Here is a 19940-nt window from a genome sequence, read left to right as displayed (position 1 = left end):
TAAGAGCCATTTCAGATGAGACAGTATCCTCGTGGGAAACTACCCAAATTTTCTGCAGAGTTGCTTCTTCTCTCAAGATGCGCCATCACAATATACATGATTTAAATGGGTAATACAATTGACAAGTACAAAAATCTGCCAGCGTGCTTTTGCTTCTGTAATTACATCCCAGAAATCACAGCTCTCCTAGGCTACTTCTGAAGTTACAAACTTCATGCGTAAACACTATTTTTATATTTCAATACATACTTTTAGCAGGAATTCCTGAAGCTCCTGGTGTGTTTTTGTTACACATGTTACCGAAAGATCAGACCAGGTTACCTAATAAGGAAGGAAAAGAGAATGAGAAAAGTTTCTTTTTCCAAATATCATACCAATTAGCTGATCTGAACATTTCCATGATTCTGACAATCTCAGGATAAGAGATAACACTTGCAATTAGGTAAATACCAGGCAAAACAGGGATAATGGTGTACTTTTTCAGAGACACATACTTATTTTGAGTGTACATTTTAGGCTCACTTTCACGCTATTTGTGGCTAAAGGGAGACTGAAAAAATTCAGGGAAATGCAATAAAGTCCCTGAAGATTACTGACTCAGAAAGAAGCCAGGCAGAAGGCTCTGTAATTACAGAACTTGTATCAAACAGACATTACTAACCACAAAAAACAGCTACCAGAGAAAAGGACTGTAGGTCAGATATCTTGGATTGAGTTCTCACTATCATTATCAGGAGTCAAAATGAAACACCAAAAAAAATCTGTTTATATTACTTATAAAATAATTTTATCTGCCTCAGACTTGAATCTTACACAGTCATATACAAGTTGTAGACTACAAGTCCTAAAAAGTAGTGCAGGCTACTAAAGAAGTTACTCAAGAATCAGACAACAATTTGGTATATGCTTGTATAAGATTTCAGTAGCTTATTGTTCTGACATAACATGTAAGTAGTAAAACAGCACCTTCACATGCATATTTTGACAAAAATAAGTAAGCTTGGTTAGATGAGTGCTGCCCAGCTTTAAGCCCACTTCTGGGCTAAAGATTCCGATTAGTTAGACAGGAAGATTCTGTGTAATGAAAGTGGACATGAAAATTATAAACATTCATTTACTCCCAAGAGTGCACAGAATAATGTCAACCACTAACTGCCTTCAACTTAGTCCCCAGAAATGCCAGCTACCCTCAGTGCCCTGCAATTGTTGTTATAACCTTAAAAAAGCAGTGCCTGGATAAGCACAGAATGGTCTGTAGTGAGGAGCACAGTATACACCTGCACAGATGAGGAGAGAAAACTCTTTCCTTAAAGAACTGAGGTGGAGGAGTTTCAAGATTACTGAAATACTTCCCAGAATATCTCCACATTCCCCCTTTAACAAAGAAATTCAAAACCATTGTCAAATCTGTCTACATGCTGAATTTTCAAAATAGTGAATACTGATAATCCATATAGGATTTCTGTACAAACTTCTCCTATCTACTATTATATTTTTCCTAGTAGTCACTTCACAGACTATCTGGAAAAAAGATCTATAACAAGGCTGAAATATTTGGGCAGGTTAACCTTAAAGACTTTGAAGGCTACATTCCACATATTACTGTCCTCAACAAAAGAAGCATGCATCCATTTAGAGAATACAATACCAAACTCTGGGATCAACACATCAACCGTCAGCTCAAAATGGCTTGTTTCTTTTTATGTTTGCCTCTTTAAAGATCTCCAGTAACCCATGTCAAATGGCCAGTTACAATGTTTAATGTAAACAATTCTTTTTTGGATGAAAAAGGGGAACATTTAGGGTTATCTTCAAATCTGGTATACTACCAGACTCGCATCTACTGGCAAAATGACTCATAATGTTAATCAGCCCTTATTAAGAAAATTACTGCTTTGATTCAATTAGAACATCACCACCAACAGCCTTAGCAGCTATTATTTAACACCTATAGTCTTTAATACCAGACCTCAATACCGAAAGTTTCTCTTATGTAGTAGTAAGAAGCAGCATTTCAGTTTTAAAATTCACCCACTAATTGTTTCACATGCTCCCCTTAGCTATTACAATACATGAAGACAATACGAGGTAGGCCTTCCAGTTTGTGGTCATTTTCCAGCTTGTTTGCTTTTACCTAAACAAACAAATAAACAAACCAACTCCCAGTTTTCTCAAAAAGCACAAGAGCCATCCTTATATGGTAAACATCCAGAAATGAGATCAAAGATGACCATATGACTCCAAGCAATATATATAGCTGCAGACACAAGAACTGTGCTCCTATGCCACTTGAGCAAATGACTGACTAGTGTCAGAAATCTTACACTGATTAGTGCTAAAAATCTCACACTGAAGCCAAGTTTCCTGGAATGGTACCCCATACCCAGCTATGGTTAGTGTTTTACACCCTCCCACCTTATGCCCAGAATTACATAAAACACCTGATTTGCACACAGAAATCAAAAGAACTATAGGATAATTCAAAGAATCTCAAAATTGCCTTCTCAGCTGGTATTTGAAAGAAGCTGTATGTTTTTATGGCACATAGATATCACGAAGACAACTACTTCAATATTCGAGGTTATTTGCTTACTTTGAATGTGTACTCCAAATGTTTGTCAGCCCTTTTTCTTGGTACTCCTTTCAGGGTTATCTTCTCAATGTGTACAGCTGAAAGAAAAACACCTTATTGTGCACTCCAAAACAACAGTCTGAAAATGTTCCCTACTTCCCCAGGCACTCTGAACACTCCTGTAAGCTATTTCCTGACTCACTCAGCCCTACTCTTTTTCAGGAGCTGTTTTATTGTAACAAACTGCTGCGGGGCAGATAGAACCTTGTTCCCACAAGTATTTCCCTGGCCTAACCAAAACCTATTCAGTGAAGATCATGGGACTCTGTGCATTATCCAGAGCTTATTTAGACCAAAAGTCACATAACTACAACAACATAACCACTATAAGTGAAAAGACAATAAAGGAAGTCAAATTGCATCTTTATTCAAGAAGTAACAACTGCTGAGAAAAGCGAGAGACAGCGTCTTCCACACCCCCGTTTCTGAAACATCGAGTAATGAGGGCAAATTAAGGCCAAATAACTACATTTCTGAAGGGCACTTAGGTGAAAGGAAAGAGTTGGGGAAGGCCTGAAGAAGACAGAAATAGAGTGTTGGCAAACAGAAAACAAAGAGAAGAAGCATAAGGCTACTACAATCATACTGTAAAGAGTGTCATTAAACTCAACTGAAATGGAAGAAAGGTACTCTGAGTACTTGCTGCTTTAACATTCTTTCCCCATAGCCTATTCAGAAATAGGCAAGTTCTGGCTGTGACCTGGCAAGCAGCAGCACCATATGGCTTTCAGGTCCTGGAGATTTTCTTGCAGGCACACAACATTGTTCGGGTAATACTCCATATAAAAACCCTTATGTAGCTGAGATGAGCTTTTCACTTTTGGTGCTATGCTGGATAAAGAATTCAACAGAATTTTATTCCAGTACAAGCCTGAACACATCTTCACATGTAAAAAACTTTTATTTAAAAACAGCTCGACCTGCGCTACACCAGTGCTTCCTTTTGAAGCTTTCAAGATTTTTTGGAGGGAAGTGGGTCATGTTAATAGCTAATGTTTTCCTTCCAGGTTTTATCTACTATTTTAAAGTAGTTTTTTGGGAACTACTCATAACAACAATATCTAAAAAAAAAAAACCAAAAACCTCCTGTAAGCATACGTTACAAAGCTTATTCTTGGATATTACCATGTAATATAAGATCAACATTTTTAGTGAATTTTGTTAAAGTTACAATTAAAGTCTCATCCCCATCAAACATGCCATTTCTAAGAGAACTAAGTATTGGTAATTTCCTTAAAGCAACAATAAGCCAGCATATAAGCCTAGTGATAGTGCTACAGCTTCCAATTCTGTCAGCAGAGAGAGAGACAAATACTGAGTGTGCTGGTATACACTGGTAATCCTCTATCTGGGAGTTAAGGAACTAGACAATCATTTCATTTTTAGCAGTTAATGAAGATTAATTATTACAAAGCAAAGAAATCTGAGATGAGCTAAGGATGCCAGACATACATCGATGTTCTATGAAAAGACAAATGTTTAGTGACCTTAATTTTTACCTGTGTGGTATAGATTAAAGTGCTGTCAGAAGAAGGACCACCGTGTAATGTGAGTTTTGGTGCAGTAAAATTTCTTAATGGCTAATGTTAAAATTGATACCACAGTTCACATTCATAAGTTAATTAAAAATTTGATTCCCATGACTGGAACTGAGAATGGTGGTTTAAATTGCATTTCACTGCATGCATATATTTAGCATACACAATTAGGAATCCAAGACCATTAACATTCCCAGACAAGCTTTATTTCTCTAATGAGACTGTGCTTATTTTAAACTATTGAATGTTCTCAGGGCTAAAAATTTGTGCTCAGGTATAAAAAAATTATATCACAATGCAGTACCTTCAACTCCCTTAAGTTCTTAATGTTCTTGCACGCTTCATTGTAATATGTGATACAACAGGTAATTACACTGTTGTTCCTGCACAGCTTCAGTTCAACACTGTCAACAGACTGCTTTAAAATTCTGCTTCCACAATCACATTTTAAATATTCTAAATGGCTAGACCAAGAAGAAATGTTTGAATATATAAGCCAATGAGGCATGTTACATCTCCACATCCATTCTGGACACAACACATGCATTCAGGATGATTAAGTCAAGCATGTATACATGATACTGCTTCCACTTTAAGTCTAAGTCAGATTTTTAAAATTCATATTCATCACAGCTGACAATAAGTTTTACTATCAGTGGTATTTCAAACCCAGTAAGGAGATTTCTGTAGCAGGGACTCTCTGTCACATAACTGGGTAGCAAATATCACAAAATTATTCTGATCCTTCACTGTGGTTTCTCACTATGATAATACAAATGCAGAGAAATACTTAAGCTGTTCGCTAGATGAAATTATTCGACTTTTCTGTGCTTCTGTTACTTAATTCAAGAGTGTTACTAAAGAGATTCTCCCTTTGTGTTTCTAATTCATGAATATGAACACTTTGAACTCCGCAAAAGGATTTGAAACAGGTTTGTTGTCTGTAATCTGCCATAATCTTTCTCTGTTGGTTTTCTTTTTTGTCAAGGAATCAAAAACTCTCAAATTGCCTGCCTTCAAAGTGCAATTAAATCTCCACAGTAGAGAGAAAAGGATGTTTATGAGGACAAAATAAATAGCAATTGTTTTCCCATATTGTCAGTTCTTTACTATCTGCAGACTATCTGTTGACTAATTTTGAGTAGACAAGTGATTGGCCAACCCTGTTGGAGAATAAAGGGTAAGAATAAATCTGTTTTCAATAATGCTTATTTCTTCAAAGAGAAGAAATTGTGCTTGCAATTGCATGTTAGAGTTGTTTATGCTCAGAAGCCTTGTTCTCATTCTCCCCAACAGAGCCAGAAGACTGACTTCTATGAAAGCCTCTCACTTCTCCAAACTGCCACTTCTATAAAACCTGCTAATACGTGGGTTTTCTTTTTTTTTTTGATTAATCAAATATAACTGAATCAAGTAGCAAAATCTATCCATTGTTTCACATTATCTTCCTGTTTAGTTTTGCTAAAAAAAATCTAAATACTCGTATTAACACTGTTAATAAAATTGCATTAAATGTTCTTGTTTTCTTCCAAATCCCATCCCTTTTTTCAGTGGAAAGCCCATTTGCAAACAATTTTCATGCTTTCATTCACTATTAGTTAGCAGCGAACATGAATGACAATTTGTTATAAAAAAGAAAAGACCAGGTACGCAGCAGAGAAGCTGTTATACTTAAAATCATTGCAGATTGCTTCTCCTTCAGATGAACAGGAAGACAGATACAAGATTTCTACAACTCCAGGCAAATTTTAGTGTTCAAAAAACCCCCTTACAGTGTTCCTCAAAATGAACCGCAGACAACGTACCTTCCCGCTGAGGTCTATGGGAAGCCATCGGTAGTCCATCATGAGGTGCTGTGGTTCGTTCTAGCAAACTGGTCTCATTACTCGACACGCAGTCACTATGGGAAAAGTCATTCTAAACACAGAAGGAAAAAAAAGGAAGAGTCTTAATAGAATGTCTATTATTAAACCTGACTCTAAACAGCAAATATTAAAAAAACAAAACAAAAAAAACCCAAAAAACAAACAAACAAACAAACAACAACAACAACAAAACACAAACCATGCTTTACTTAGTATTCTACAGGAGAAAAATCCTGACAGTGGCAAAAAGATCATCATTAGCCACTTCAGTTCTTTCTTTCTTTCTCTCTTTCTTTTTCACTTTCTTTCTTTCTCTCTCTCTCTCATCTAGGATCAAGAACACTGCTCCACTGCAAGACCTTCATAAAAGATGGGTAGAGGAAAAATATAAATCTCCAGACAGTACTCTTTAAATATAGGACGTAAAAGATTCTGAAATTAAGTGCCAGAGTATATGCGGTTTTTTTCTCCTCAAAACCAACAAGACAAACCATCAGCCAAGACTAGTTACCTCGTTTGTTAAAGACTGTCACAACAGAATGACTAGAATGAGGAAGCACAGAGAGGGCAAAAGACATCTGAATCCCCTGCAGTTTGCCAATTCTTTAACAAACTTCTTCAGATGTGACAGATGTAAACCTGGTTTAGTAAGATGAAACCAGCTTTAGGCTGGTACATCATCTGTAGCGTGGGTACAAACTGTGGCAACTCCTAACAATACATCCAACCTATGCAGACCCAGGAGTGTACAGGCATCAAACCTGCCCTGGGCATGCTGGTAATAAAACTTTGATCAGTGACATCAATAGCAGTGCACAGTTAGCAAGTGCCTTTAGACTGCACTGCAGATGGTCTGAGGAAGTAAATGATGTTTTAGCTATTTCATGTAAACCAGTGTATGGCTTGTGCTCTACACCGAGCGTCAGTAATTTCAGGTTTCAAAGCCATCGGATTTAAAATATAAAGCATGCTTTGTTTCTTCAAGATAAAACTCACACCAGTCCTCAGTCACTCAGTAAACAATCTCAACAAACATCTAATAAATTATGCGTGCAATGTCAGATATGGAATAAGAAATGAAAATAGCTGTATGTAAATGAGATTGCATTTTAACAGTTTTAGCAAATTTCCAAGTTTATTTCACTAAAAAGAAAACAAAACCCAAACAAACCAACACACAAGCATGCTCTGGAGAGTCACTTTCAGATCTCCTCAAAAATCACACTGATACTGTTTTGGAAGACATTTTATAACAACAGTGGTCATAACCAAACCAAAGTACCTGCACTTTTTAAGTGCTAACTCCTGGTCATGCATTATTCACAGAACTGTTGGCATTTGAGCATTAAAGCTACCCTGTTAAAAATCTGATTCATTTAAGCCTGTCCATAAAAAGCAGAACTAGTAACTGGCTATGTCCAAACTAACAAGTTTAGCACATATTTTGGTGTGAGAGTTAATGTACTTCTGTCAGGAAATCAAACAACTGAATCAAGATTTCTAGTGAAGATCAATGTCAATTCTTTGGTAGAGATAAGGTCTTAAACTACAGCAACACACTGTGCCAAAAGCAGCTTTAATATTTTTTGTCCATACTGCATACAGAGGACAAGAGACATCTGGATTAACTCTGACAGAGACTCTCAAACTGTTCTATTTGTTTTACTTTTCTAGGAAGTCTTTTTCCACCTCTGAAATGATCAGCATAAGGGCTGAAAGCACTGCTTCATTCATCCCACCTAATCACCTTATAAAAAATTCACAAATAGATCTAAAACCAATCAAATTTACAGTCAGATCTTCTTTTGCATTCAAAGTCAGACTATTTGTTTTGATTAACAAAAAAATAAGTTACAGTCTGTTCTAAAAAAAATAATTGTGAGTTAAGAAGTCAATGAAATCATGAGCAGTTTTTAGGAGAGATGTAGAAATAAGATGTACTTCAAAGAAGTATTCTGTTCAGCTCATGTCAAAGAAGCATTAAATGCTGCTGCTACACCTCCTAATATTACAAAACTGCTTCTCATATAGCACATACATCATTTTTGTAACAGCATTCAAGTACTTTTGCAGTGAATTATTCTAGAATGGTTACTTTTCTATCCATGGCAGCATTCTGTAACAGGCAAGCTACAACCACATTTGAGGGCCGCCTCTAAACTGCAAAATATTACACGGTTCAAACCTGTATTTAAAACAAGTCCTGATACTGATGGTTATAAAATCATAACTATAAAAAACCCTCATAATTTATTCACTTGAATTCTTTGCCTAGAAAGTTAAAGCAGTAATATGCACTGTGTGTATTTTGTGACTGCTGGCTTTCACAATGCCCAGTGCAGTACAGGAGGTAGACAGCAGGGAAATTCAGGGCAGTCACTGTGTTACCTCACAGCCTGCAAGGGCTGTTCCTGTGCAGCTCCAGATCCTGTCTTAAGCTGCACTACAACTCTTTACTTTTGCTGGTACCTACTGTGACAGTCCTATATCAAACACTCACAAGTACCTAAAATACAAGCCACTGTCAGAGCAGACAACTCCAGCACTCAAGTGACTGGAAAGTCTAGCCAGTCTCAAGGGCCAATGAATATTAAGAGTGACATTGTGTGTTGCTATCTGGTGCCAATCACACCACAAACACAAGTCCTTTAAAACCCAGTATACTGCTGAGGAAGGTGATTCTGGATGGCACTAACTGTGCCAGTCATTTCCTGTCAATGAATAAAACTGTATATTCTGTATTCACACCACACATGCAAGTGTAAGGTTAACTCTTGCATAAGGTTATGTCACTGTAAGGCTTTCACTGTGGCTCACGGTGCTGCTGCTAATGATTAAAATACAGTGAAGCAAGAAATGTGGGTGGCCTCAAACCAGATGCCAGATAATGCATTCGATAATCACACAGGTCCTTGTGACGGGCTGGAGAATTAACTACATTTTTCCTTGAAAGTGAAATGAGCTGAGAAAGTGCTCTAAAAATTTTCTGCTTTTACCATCTAGACCAGAGTTTTGTATCAAGCAAATCTTTCCTCATATGCTTGAAAGCAAGTACCATATTAAAAAACCAACCTTATTACTTGAGATGTTTCCGAGGACTGCATCATAGAATTATAGAATGTTTTGGGTTGGAAAGGACTTTAAAGCTCATCTAGTTCCAACCCCCCTGCCATGGGCAGGGACACCTTCTAATAGACGAGGTTGCTAACAGCCTTTTCCAACCTGGGCTTGAACACTTCCACGGAGACGGCATCCACAACTTCTCTAGGAAACCTGTTCAGGTGCTTCACCACCCTCACAATAAAGAATTTCTTCCTAATATCTAGGATGCAGTTGGATTTCTGAGCTGGAAGCACATGTTGCCGGGTCACATTGAGCTTCTCCTCAAACAATGCCCTCAAGTCCTTCTCCTCAGGGCTGCTCTCAATCCATTCTCTGCCCAGCTTGTATTTGTGCTTGGGATTGCCCCAGCCCACCAGCAGAACCTCGCACTTGGCCTTATTGAACTTCCTGAGATTCGCACAGGCCCACCTCTCAAGCCTGTCAAGGTCCCTCTGGATGTCATCCCTTCTCTCCAGTGTGTCAACTGCACCACACAACTTGGCATCATTGGCAGACTTGCCGAGGGTGCACTCAATCCCACTGTCTGTATCACCAACAAAGATGTAAAACAGTGCCAGTCCCAATACCAATCCCTGAGGAACACCACTCATCACTGGTCTCCACTTGGACCAGTGAGCTGTAGAAAACAGCTCTTTGAGTGCGACCACCCAGCCAATTCCTTATTCACCAAGTGTCCATCTGTCAAATCCATGTCTCTCCAGTTTAGAGACAAGAACATTGTGTGGGACAGTGTCAAATGCTTTGCACAAATCCAGGTAGATGATGTCAGTAGCTCTTCCCTTATCCCCGAGTGCTGTAACCCCATTGCAGAAGGCCATCAAATTTGTCAGACACGATCTGCTCTTAGCAAAGCCATGCTACTGTCACCAACCACCTCTTTATTTTCCATGTGCCTTAAGGAGGATCTGTTTCATGATCTTGCCAGGCACAGAGGTGAGATTGACCAGCCTCTAGTTCCCCAGGTCTTCCTCATTTCCCTTCTTAAAAAAGGGGGTTATGTTTCCCCTTTTCCAGTCAGTGAAAACTTCATCAGACTGCCATGACTTCTGAAATAGTGGCCTAGACACTTCAACTGTTAGTTGCCACAGGACCCGTGGATGCATCTTATCCGGTCCCATTGACTTGAGCACCGTCATGTTCCTTACATGGTCTTGAACCCGTTCTCCTACAGCTGGTGGTTCTTCATTCTCCCAGTCCCTGACTTTGCCTTCTGCCACTTCAATGTTGTGGGCTGGAGAACGTGATGGTGAAGACCAAGGCAAAAGAAGTTACTGAGTACCTTGACCTTCTCCATATCCCAGGTAATCAAGTCCCCCATTTACTTTTGGAGAGGGTTCACAATTTCCCAAGTCTTCTTTTTATCACCAACAAACCTATAGAAGCTTTTCTTGTTGCCATTGACATCCCCGGCCAGATCTAGTTCTATCAGGGCTTTAGCTTTCCTAACATGAATGCTGGCTGCTCAGACAGTTTGTATTTCTCTCAGGGTACCTATCCTTGCTTCCACTCTTTATAGGCTTCGTTTTCACGTTTGAGTTTGTCCAGGAGCTCCTTGTTCATCCACACAGGCTTCCTAATGTTTTTGCTTGACTTCCTCTTTCATTGGGATGCATCACTTCTGAGCTTGGAGGAGGCGATCCTTTAATATCAATCAGTGTTCTGGGGTCCCTCTTCCCTCCAGGGCTTTATTCTGTGGTACTCTACCAACCAGACTTATGAAGAAGAGGCCACAGTCTGCTCTCCTAAAGTTCAGGAGTGTTTGTGTCCCGAGGTCCTGGGGTGCTTGTCCGTAACACAAGAATCAAATGTCTAAAGTGGAGATCCTCCTGAGAAGGATGTTGCCCTAATGTCATATGAGCTGAGCAGATCTCAGCCAGCCTACACATGACAGATGTCCAAACTCTGCCTTTTATCAAGGTAGATGGCTGATCAAAAAACGTCATGCTGGCATTGGTTTGGCAATACGCAATGAAATCTGTTACTGGATAGTCTACTAATCATCATGAGCAAGTGATTGATGCACATAAGTCTTCTGATGTTTGCATTGTACTTTCATAAAAGAACTATTCATTCATCAGCTCTGATGAGCACTAACAAGGTAAACCTGCTTGCAGCAGCTGGACAGCTTGATTAGTTCTATATGCCCAAATATGAAAGATTATTTTTCCGCAAGACTACAGTAAATGTGCTATTAGGGACAGCACTCACAGATTGTGCAGATGTAAACTGGCACAGCTTGTTCATTCATGTGCAAGTGGGAACTGACAAACAAAACCAGATGAAAGAAAGCATCTTGGAAAAAATCAAGGTCTAACTTGTGATTGTAAGTTATCAACTACAGCATCTGTATCTTCAAGAATTTTGAGTGATGTCAGAATAATCATTAAGAGATGTGGTACCAGTTAACAAGACCAAAACCACGATTTGCTTAAAACAATCCTTCCAAGCTACTACCCTTATTGCTTCACTGTAGTGATACACAGATACATTGCTACGTAGCTATGGTAGCACAAAGGCTGAACATCACATCTCCAGAAGCAACAACTGGGTGAGCTGCACATGTACCTGTATGCTGCTAAACCCTCTCTTGCTGACAACAGCAGCAGAGATGAAGTCTTACTCAACACGGTGAGCAACTGTGTCTGCACCCCATCACCTAATTCCCACTGTGGCTTGGATACAGAGATAGAACTGAGATTCATGCCATCCTAAATGGAAACCCAGCACATGCATTTAATATTCACAAATGCAAACATGCAGGGCAGCAATGCTTCAAAACCTGTTTCATGCTGACCACTGCTGACACAACAGATCATCCCCCATGCAAAAAGACCCCGTACTGTCTTGGACAAGCTGCTGGGCAAAAGCAAGATCAAGACTGCAGACAATTGCCCAACTGACACTGCTGCTAAGCCAGGCTTCAGTTTGCAAGCTTTGAACTACGCAATAGCACTGTCCCACTGACTTGAGATGCAGAGAGCTCTGCAAAGACTACAAGCAGAATCAGTCTCAAGATCTAAGATCACAAAGATCTACCAAATTATCTCTCTTGTGGCCACAACCAACAAACAACTTAGATGCTTCCTTGTTAACTTATCTTTCAACATGCAGAATCAACCTCTAGAACAGTAATGTTTATTCCACATAGAACCACAGCTGGAGAAATGGGCTGACAGGAACCTCAGGAAGTTCAACTTGGGGAAGTGCGAAATCCTGCACCTGGGGAGGAACATCTACAGGCACCACACAAACTGGGACCTAACCAACTATAAAGCAGCTTTGCAGAGAAAGACCTATACACATAAAAATGTGTATACATATATATATATATACATATACACACACATATCTGAAAGGAGGATGCAAAGAGGATGGAGCCAGGCTCTTTTCAGTGGTGACCAGGGACAGGAGCAGAGGCAATGGGCAGAAATTGAAACACAGGAGATTCCCTCTGAAGATCTGGAAACACTTTTTCAGTGTGAGGGTGACTGAGCACAGGTTGCCCAGAGAGGTTGTGGAGCCTACATCCATAAAGATACTCAAAAGTCATTTGAACATGGTCCTAGGGAACCAGTTGTAGGTGGCCCTGCTTAAAGAGGGGCAGGTGATGCACAAGACAATATCCAGAAGTCTCAGCCAACCTCAGTCCCTTTGTGGTTCTGTAACCAGACAAAAAAATTCCATCATATGCGCAATAAAAGCCTGACTGGCTGAACATATGCTTCAAATGGATTATGTGCAACAGCCCTACTAACTCATATCTAGTAAGGTGGACTGCATAGAGAGTACATGCAGGTTCCTAAGTGTACTTTAAGGTACATTTGTTTAGTGAAACTATTTTAAGAGCTCACCTGTAAGAGGCAGCAACAAAACACTACAATGGAGACAGAAACCTTCTGACAAAACATCAGCTGATTCAGGGAAGAAAAGTACATCATGTGACAGCTTCAGCAATCACATACTGACTAACTTGTAGCACTATGAAATCATGACGATTTTGAGACAAGGGGCATACCAACCTCTTATGTAGCACTAACAACTTCAGCTCTCAAGGCCTGTGGCAATTACATTTGAAGTTCTAGGTATGCCAGCTACACCAGTGATGTACAGCACTGGGGGAATAGCATACCTTGTGTTCGATAGAAACAAAGTGCGTTCTTGTTCTAACTCTCACCTGCATCTGAACTTTTAACAGGACCTAAACCACAGTTTCAGTCCAACCTAGCTAGCCCATGACAAAATAGAGAACTTGAAGCAATAGCCAGCAATGCACCAGTTCAGGTGTTACTTGTACCGCCAGGTGGCTGCTCATCCAACAACTGTGTAACTTCAGTACTCTTACTATAGTCTGTTGCGTGAATAAAAACAAAATTACTTGAGTGTAGCAGTTTAGACTAATACAAAAAATTATTCTCATAACAGTATAGAGTGAGAGAAATACTGAAAAAAAATTTGCCCCTTAAGAGTGGTTCACTGAAGTACAATCAGTCCTGAGAAGAGACTGTGCCTTCATTGCTAGGTTTACTACCATTAGAGGGTAATATGTCATTTTGTCCAATCCTTGAACTCCAGCATAGTTTAAAAGTATTCTATGGCAGCTATGAATATCAGAAAAACTCTGTCTTCTTGTTATCTCACTCTTAAGACACTTCTCAAGGCACTAAATCTTCTTTAACTGTTAAAAGTATTTTTACTTTTTTCTCCCAAAAAGGACAAGATTAAGAGGTTAAGGAAATGCAAGAAACACACAAAGGAATGCAGTTTCCAGTCAGATCTCTCAGAATGTCCCCTGCAAGCTTTGATCTCTAGAAGTATAAACCCTTAGACTTGGAGGATACTACAGAAATTCATCAAATTTTGGAGGAAAAATAGACATTTTGTATTAATTATAGTTAATGAAGAACTAGCTGTAGTGTTTTCTAGGGCAGCTATGGCTAGACACTGATACTAGCAAGTAAACAAGGTGACAGATTTAAGCTGACGGAATCCTACAGACTTCAGAGGTTTCATAGACACAACCATCTTATTGCTGCTTTATGCATACTTTCCTGCAGTTCTTCATAAAATGCTGGGAGTCCTCAGTACTCCAAGCCCAGTAAGATCCTGCTACCTACAAATAAGTCAACACTGGGCAACACTGAAAAATAGACCACAGCATAAGTACAGCAACCTAAATACAAGCATTAGGAAGTCATGGGTGTATTTTCAACACCGTCCATACTCATTCACTATGTTGGAGAAGAAATTGAAACAGGGGGAACAACAAGAGGCTGATAAAGCCTAGTGTAAAGTGACTGGGAAAGGCTACAAACTTGCCCTGACACCTCATATTTAGAATTAAATCACTAAAACAACTCAAAGCAATCAAAGTTTTTATTCTGCAATTTCCTGGAGCATTAGCACACACATGTAGACAGAAGTCTTTCATTTCAGGCATTGTCTTTTATCTAGTTATGACTTCCTTTCCAGAGAACTTCCAGTAATGTTTGGAAATCTTTAACTTCTTTTTGGAGCCAGAGAAATTCCTATTCAGAGACAAGGCTACTCGGTTCAGTGAGGGAGCTGGAATACTTTTTATGTCAGTACACAAAACTTGTAAAACATTTGTATTTTCCTGGAGCGTAACACCACTTAAACGGTCTTTGCCAAGATAAAATCACATTTTTTACCTTTATGTCTCTTATTTAAACCAGATTCTGAAGACATTTCTCCTTATACTCAGCTCTAGGACACTAAAAACAGTGCACCGTAGCTTCAAAATGAGATTGCGAGTATTTTTCTTCCCAGACAGACCTCTTAGATTCCAAAATTAAATTCTACTACCTTGTGGTACTTGCTGCAAGTGACTGAAGATCAATTATAAATGCACTCTTCTAATTTGCAGACAAAATATCCTATAAATAGAAGAGTACTAAGAAAAATACTCTGTAAACGGGAACTTTCCCTTTATTTGTAAGTAGAGATGTTTTTTCTGTAAAGAATCCTCCAGCCAGCTAATTACAATGCTATTCAGCAAACTATTATCTCCAGGAGATTGCTTATTTCAACAGAATCTATTACTGTCAAGTATGCCTGATTAAATGTTCCAGTGTCTAAAACAAGCCACACTTATTATGTGAGCAGATATTCAGAGCTCCTTCAGTATTTCAGCATTTTGATCTCAGATCTTGGATGGGATGGACCAAGATAAGCAATAAAATCAAACAGCTTTGATAATGATGCACTTATTAACCAAGAATAATCAACACATGAGTTAAGCTATGTGCTCCGTTACTTAAACAAACATACAGTGGTATCAGCAAAATCTTTGCACATTAATGCTTGTTTTATGACCACAGATGTGAATGTTTTCAATTTATTCTTATATTTCAAATTTAGATTCAAAGCTCATATTCTGCACAGCTTAACGTACCAACGACTTTTTTCCAAAAGGTGTTACTATAAACTACACCCTAAATTAAAAATCTGAAAATCGTATTTCTACCTGAAGTGTAAAAAGCCAAAAACCTTCTTTCAGAACACTTTCATAAAGAAACAAAATTTATGCACTTGTAAGACAATCCTAGCTCAGTCCATCCCATCCAGACCTACCACTCAGTCCTTATCTCCTACAACTTTTAATTCCTCAGCCACTTCGAGCTAAATTTGTTAAAATGTACTACTAAGAAATTTTAAGTTCCTAAAGGATTGTTAAAATTAAGACACCAAAACCACCAACAATTCCATTAACCCTTTGTCATAAAGTAACTTTAATGTGAGCTCAATCTTATCAGACAGCACAGGCCTATCCAGAAAACATAATCCCAACGGGAGAATGAAAACTGCTTTATGTTCCAGTAAATCCCCCACAAATTCTTTGTAGGTGAACCTCTCAAGCCTTGCCGTTCACTATAGCTAGATGTTATAGCTCCTTGAAACCTCCAACCGAGCCATTTTGTTAGATATGCCACGTCCAATAGCAAGGTCCTTGCCCTAAGGAATTCCGAATCCAGAACTGACAAAGCACCTGCTCCAGCTCCGGGTCTGAACTCCATCACCTCTGCAGGCTGATTTCACATAACTGTTGTCAGCCACAGGAACACGGTATTATTATTTCACCTCCCATGAGAACAGCTCTGCGACCGTCTTCAGACCCGTCAGGAGCCGGGAGCCGAGAACGCCCGGGAGCGCTCAGCAAGGGAACACCAGCGCTGAGCTCGCAGCCTCTCGGCACGAAACAGCCCTTGCGCTTATCTGCGCTTATCTGCTCGATAAACCGGGCACACCACAGCCCCTCTCTGGACAGCCCTTCCCAACGCTTCGGGAGCAAGTCTGCGGGCTGGGGTGCGGGGGCAACGCAACCGGCAGAACCCCTCTCCGTTATGCAACGAAGGCACCGCCCCTTCCCGGCGGGACGGGCCGGGAGCTTCCCCGCGGGCACGTGACCGGGAGCGCCGCCGCCGCCATGTTGGACGGGGGCGGGAAGGGAAGCGGCGTCGACCATCCGTCCTTGCATCCCTGCCCGGGGAGGGGGCTGAGGAGCGGACCCTCCGCCCCCCACCGGCACGGCGAGGCAGCGGGGCTGTGCCCTCCATGATCCACTCGTCCTCCTCGCAAACAAAGAGCGGGGTCACCCCCTTCCCCCTGCCGTTCTCCGGCCCGTGACGGTGTTTGGTGGGTTGGGGCGCCGTGTCCGCCCCCCGCCCTCCCCACTCCTGTCCTGCCCTCGCCCTGCCCGGCAGTCCCCGTGGAGACAGTCCAAGCCCGCCTCCCACTGCGACAGGACCCGCCTGCCCGGGCCCTTCCCATGCGGCCGCGGGCTGGCCCGGGGAGCACCGCGACCACCTCGCGGGCTCCCGGGAAGCAGAGCTGCTTGGGCTGCCCGGCACAGAGCGGGTTGTTCCCAGACCGGGAGCCCAGCCGAATAAATATTCAGAGAGGTCTTTCTGAACCCTTCAGGTTCACAAACGCAGAGCCCTGAAGGCACTCAAATTTCAGAGATATGAGGAGGATAAAAGGCCTATGGACATCCGACAGAATTTTAAATCAAGTCCAATTCAACAGTGCAGTAGCATTTTGCCAGGGGAGTCTTTAAAACCCTGCAACCGACTCCATTTCCTCCAGTGTCCTATCTGTAAGGGTCCCACCATTCCGGTCAATGTGAATTGAAAATACTCAGCAGAAACCCCCTGATCCTTCTGTTCCCTGCCAGTCGTTATTTCCCTGAGAGACTCTGCTATATTTACAATTAGCCATTAAGAAAGGGGAGGGGGGGCGACGGAAGCCTATAGAAGAGATGCCATTTCACTCCTGTGTAGACTACAGAGTATGTGATGTGCACGTTCAGCCAAGCTGACTCGCGTCTCTTAAGTGTTCCCTGAGCAAACCACAACCTGGAAGGCTGCTTTTACACCGAAGCCAGAACGCTGCACAAAACTGACTTCAATTCCAGTAGTTGTCGGGTGCCTGATCTCCTAACTGCATTTGGTGGGACACGCTGAGGAGCTACAACTGCTGTGCCAGTTTCAGGCAGGAAGTATGTTTCCAGTTAATTGCACTTTAAACCCAGAAAGAACAGTCTCCAGTTTAACCACTTCCTGAAGTTCAATCTTCACCTTGGAAAGATGACTTTCAGGATTAATTTTGGGATAGAGCTAGACTCGCTGCAGGCCAGTGAGCCAAAATAAACACTTTTTGGACTGATGCTATGAATTCATTGTGATTTCAGTACTGTAACATCTACCCATTAGTTTATGACCTGCCAAATGTGCTTTGACCTTTAAATGATACAAGCATTTACTTAATATGCCTGAAGGCTTAGAAATTCATCCCTGTCTCCTCTGAGTGCTCCTCAAGAGCACATCCCATCTTCAGCAAACAGAAGAAGTGGCCATGCCACTTTATGGCAGGCAATGTAAACCAGTTTTCTACAAGTGGCTGAAACGGATTGCACTACAAGCAAACTTAGAAAAAAAAAAATCCAAAAATCCCAGCCCTTACTGCTTCGAACCCTTTCCTGTCACGTACCTTATAAAAACCTGATATGTTCAGTGGAACAGTGCTATAAACACCTATCTTCCAGCCCTTTCTTCCCCTTTGCATGAGAGGCCATCTATAGACCAAAAACTGCAGAGCTCCAAGAAGATGGTTTGGCTGCATAAATACGGGGCAGATTTTAAAGACGACACTTGCCAAGAGGGCAGCAGTGGATGGCACCAAGAGGGCAGCAGTGGATGGCACGGGGGAAAACCGCCACTTAAACAGAGCTACTGCACAAGAGAATGCTTCAGTGTCACTCACTACAACTCCTTATTCTTGATGACAGCCACCTCCTAGCAACAAGTGGCACATCTGCTTTCAAGATGTGCTTTGCTGTTTCCTGACAACCACCAAAAAAATCAGTTTTCCTCTGAACAGAAGCTCCAGTTGTGACATTTTAATTTGTTGCTTTAGTGGAATCATTACCACCCCATCCCAAATGTCATCAGCCACCTCACAGAGCGTGGCTTTTAAGAAAACGAGCCTCAGAGCTGGTGACCCGACTGCTGCCCTGATGCTTGCCAAGTTTGGGCCTGTGTCTCATTTTGAGAGGGGGCAGGGGAGCAGGTTCCATATAAAAATTATTTCAACGTGTTCTATTGGTTTTAAGCCCCTAGAGAACACTCTCATAGGCAATCTGGTCTCAGTCTAGCATTATTATTTCTATTTTTACAAGTTTAGTCAAGCTGTTGCTGGTACTCATGCATACAGTGGCCTACTGCACATGAGGCAGCCAGTTCAGGACTGTGCACGATGCACTCCAGCACGGCAGGGTTCCAGAAAAAGAGCAGTGCTTCCGAAAGCACAGCAGGCTAGAAAAATCAGCCCTCCCTCCCTAACAAGAAATTCGTAGTAGACGCTCCGCAGCAGGTTGTGGGGGCGGCCGGGGCAGACACTGCTGGGTGGGGAAGGACGGGAGGGGCCACGTCCCACTGTGGGGGCTTCGGGGAAAAGCAAGCGGCCGCCTCCAGCTCCTAGGAAAACGGGAGGAAGCGATGGAAGAAGGAGGAAACCGCCCGCTGAGATGGCGCAGCAGGAAGGGAGCAGGACGCGGCGTTACCTGGGCTGGGTGGCGGCCGAACCCCTCCTCCTCCTCCTGGTCCCTGCACAGGGCCGTCCGCAGCCGCTCCAGGTGCTCCCGCAGGGTGACCCGCTGGTGGAAGGAGAAGGCCGGGTGCAGCGAGGCCATGGTGAAGAGCAGGAGCAGCTCCTCCTGCGCGCCGCAGCCCAGGCCCTGGGCGGCAGGCAGCCCGGCCTGCCCGTTCTCCGCCGCTCCGTCCATCACCACCACCACGTCCCCCTCCTCCTCCTCCTCCTCCTCGTCCTCCTCGGCCGGGGCCCGCCGCGCCGCCGGGCAGCTCTGCAGGATGGAGTCCACCTGGGGCAAGAGGCGGTGCAGGCGGCCGGCGGCCTCGCGGTTCTCGGAGCCCAGCAGGGCCAGGTACACGATGAGCTTGGAGCGCACGGCGGGGTCGCGGAAGTCTCCGAGCTGCCCGGGGTCGCTGAGCCCGTTGGCCTTGGCCTCCGAGTCGCGGAGGCAGTGGTAGTCCTTGCGGGCCAGGTCCTCCAGGCAGGAGCCCAGGAACCGCAGCTCCAGTGGGTTGCACAGGTCCAGCAGCCCCACCATGAACTCCAGGCGCTGCGCCGAGCCCAGTACCAGCCCGAACCACTCGTACACCGTCTCCTTGTCGGTGCGGGCGGCCGCCGAGCCGGGACCGCCGCCGCCCGGAGCGCCGAGCGCGGCGGGGGGGCGCGGCGGCCCGG

The 19940-nt window shown here is 42.4% G+C and overlaps 1 protein-coding gene across 2 annotated transcripts in view; it reads right to left on the bottom strand.

The window, feature by feature from the left end:
- The window catches only part of ZCCHC2 (zinc finger CCHC-type containing 2), a 42425-nt gene extending 22491 nt beyond the window's left edge, over nucleotides 1-19934 (bottom strand). For both annotated transcript variants that reach the window (XM_027682390.1, XM_027682400.1), the window contains exons 1-4: nucleotides 19237-19934; nucleotides 5976-6087; nucleotides 2594-2670; nucleotides 250-321 (exon numbers count right to left, since the gene is read on the bottom strand). In XM_027682390.1, coding sequence (XP_027538191.1) covers nucleotides 250-321; nucleotides 2594-2670; nucleotides 5976-6087; nucleotides 19237-19803 — 828 coding nt within the window. In that variant the 5' untranslated portion in view covers nucleotides 19804-19934. The remainder of the gene's footprint in view (nucleotides 1-249; nucleotides 322-2593; nucleotides 2671-5975; nucleotides 6088-19236) is intronic.
- Between the last annotated feature and the right edge of the window lie 6 nt (nucleotides 19935-19940).

Source organism: Neopelma chrysocephalum, unplaced genomic scaffold, assembly GCF_003984885.1.
Source record: "Neopelma chrysocephalum unplaced genomic scaffold, ASM398488v2 Primary Assembly neopelma1_22b, whole genome shotgun sequence".
Lineage (NCBI taxonomy): Eukaryota > Metazoa > Chordata > Aves > Passeriformes > Pipridae > Neopelma > Neopelma chrysocephalum.
The sequence above is the reverse complement of the archived record's forward strand: the minus strand, read 5'-3'. Positions and strand labels throughout refer to the sequence as shown.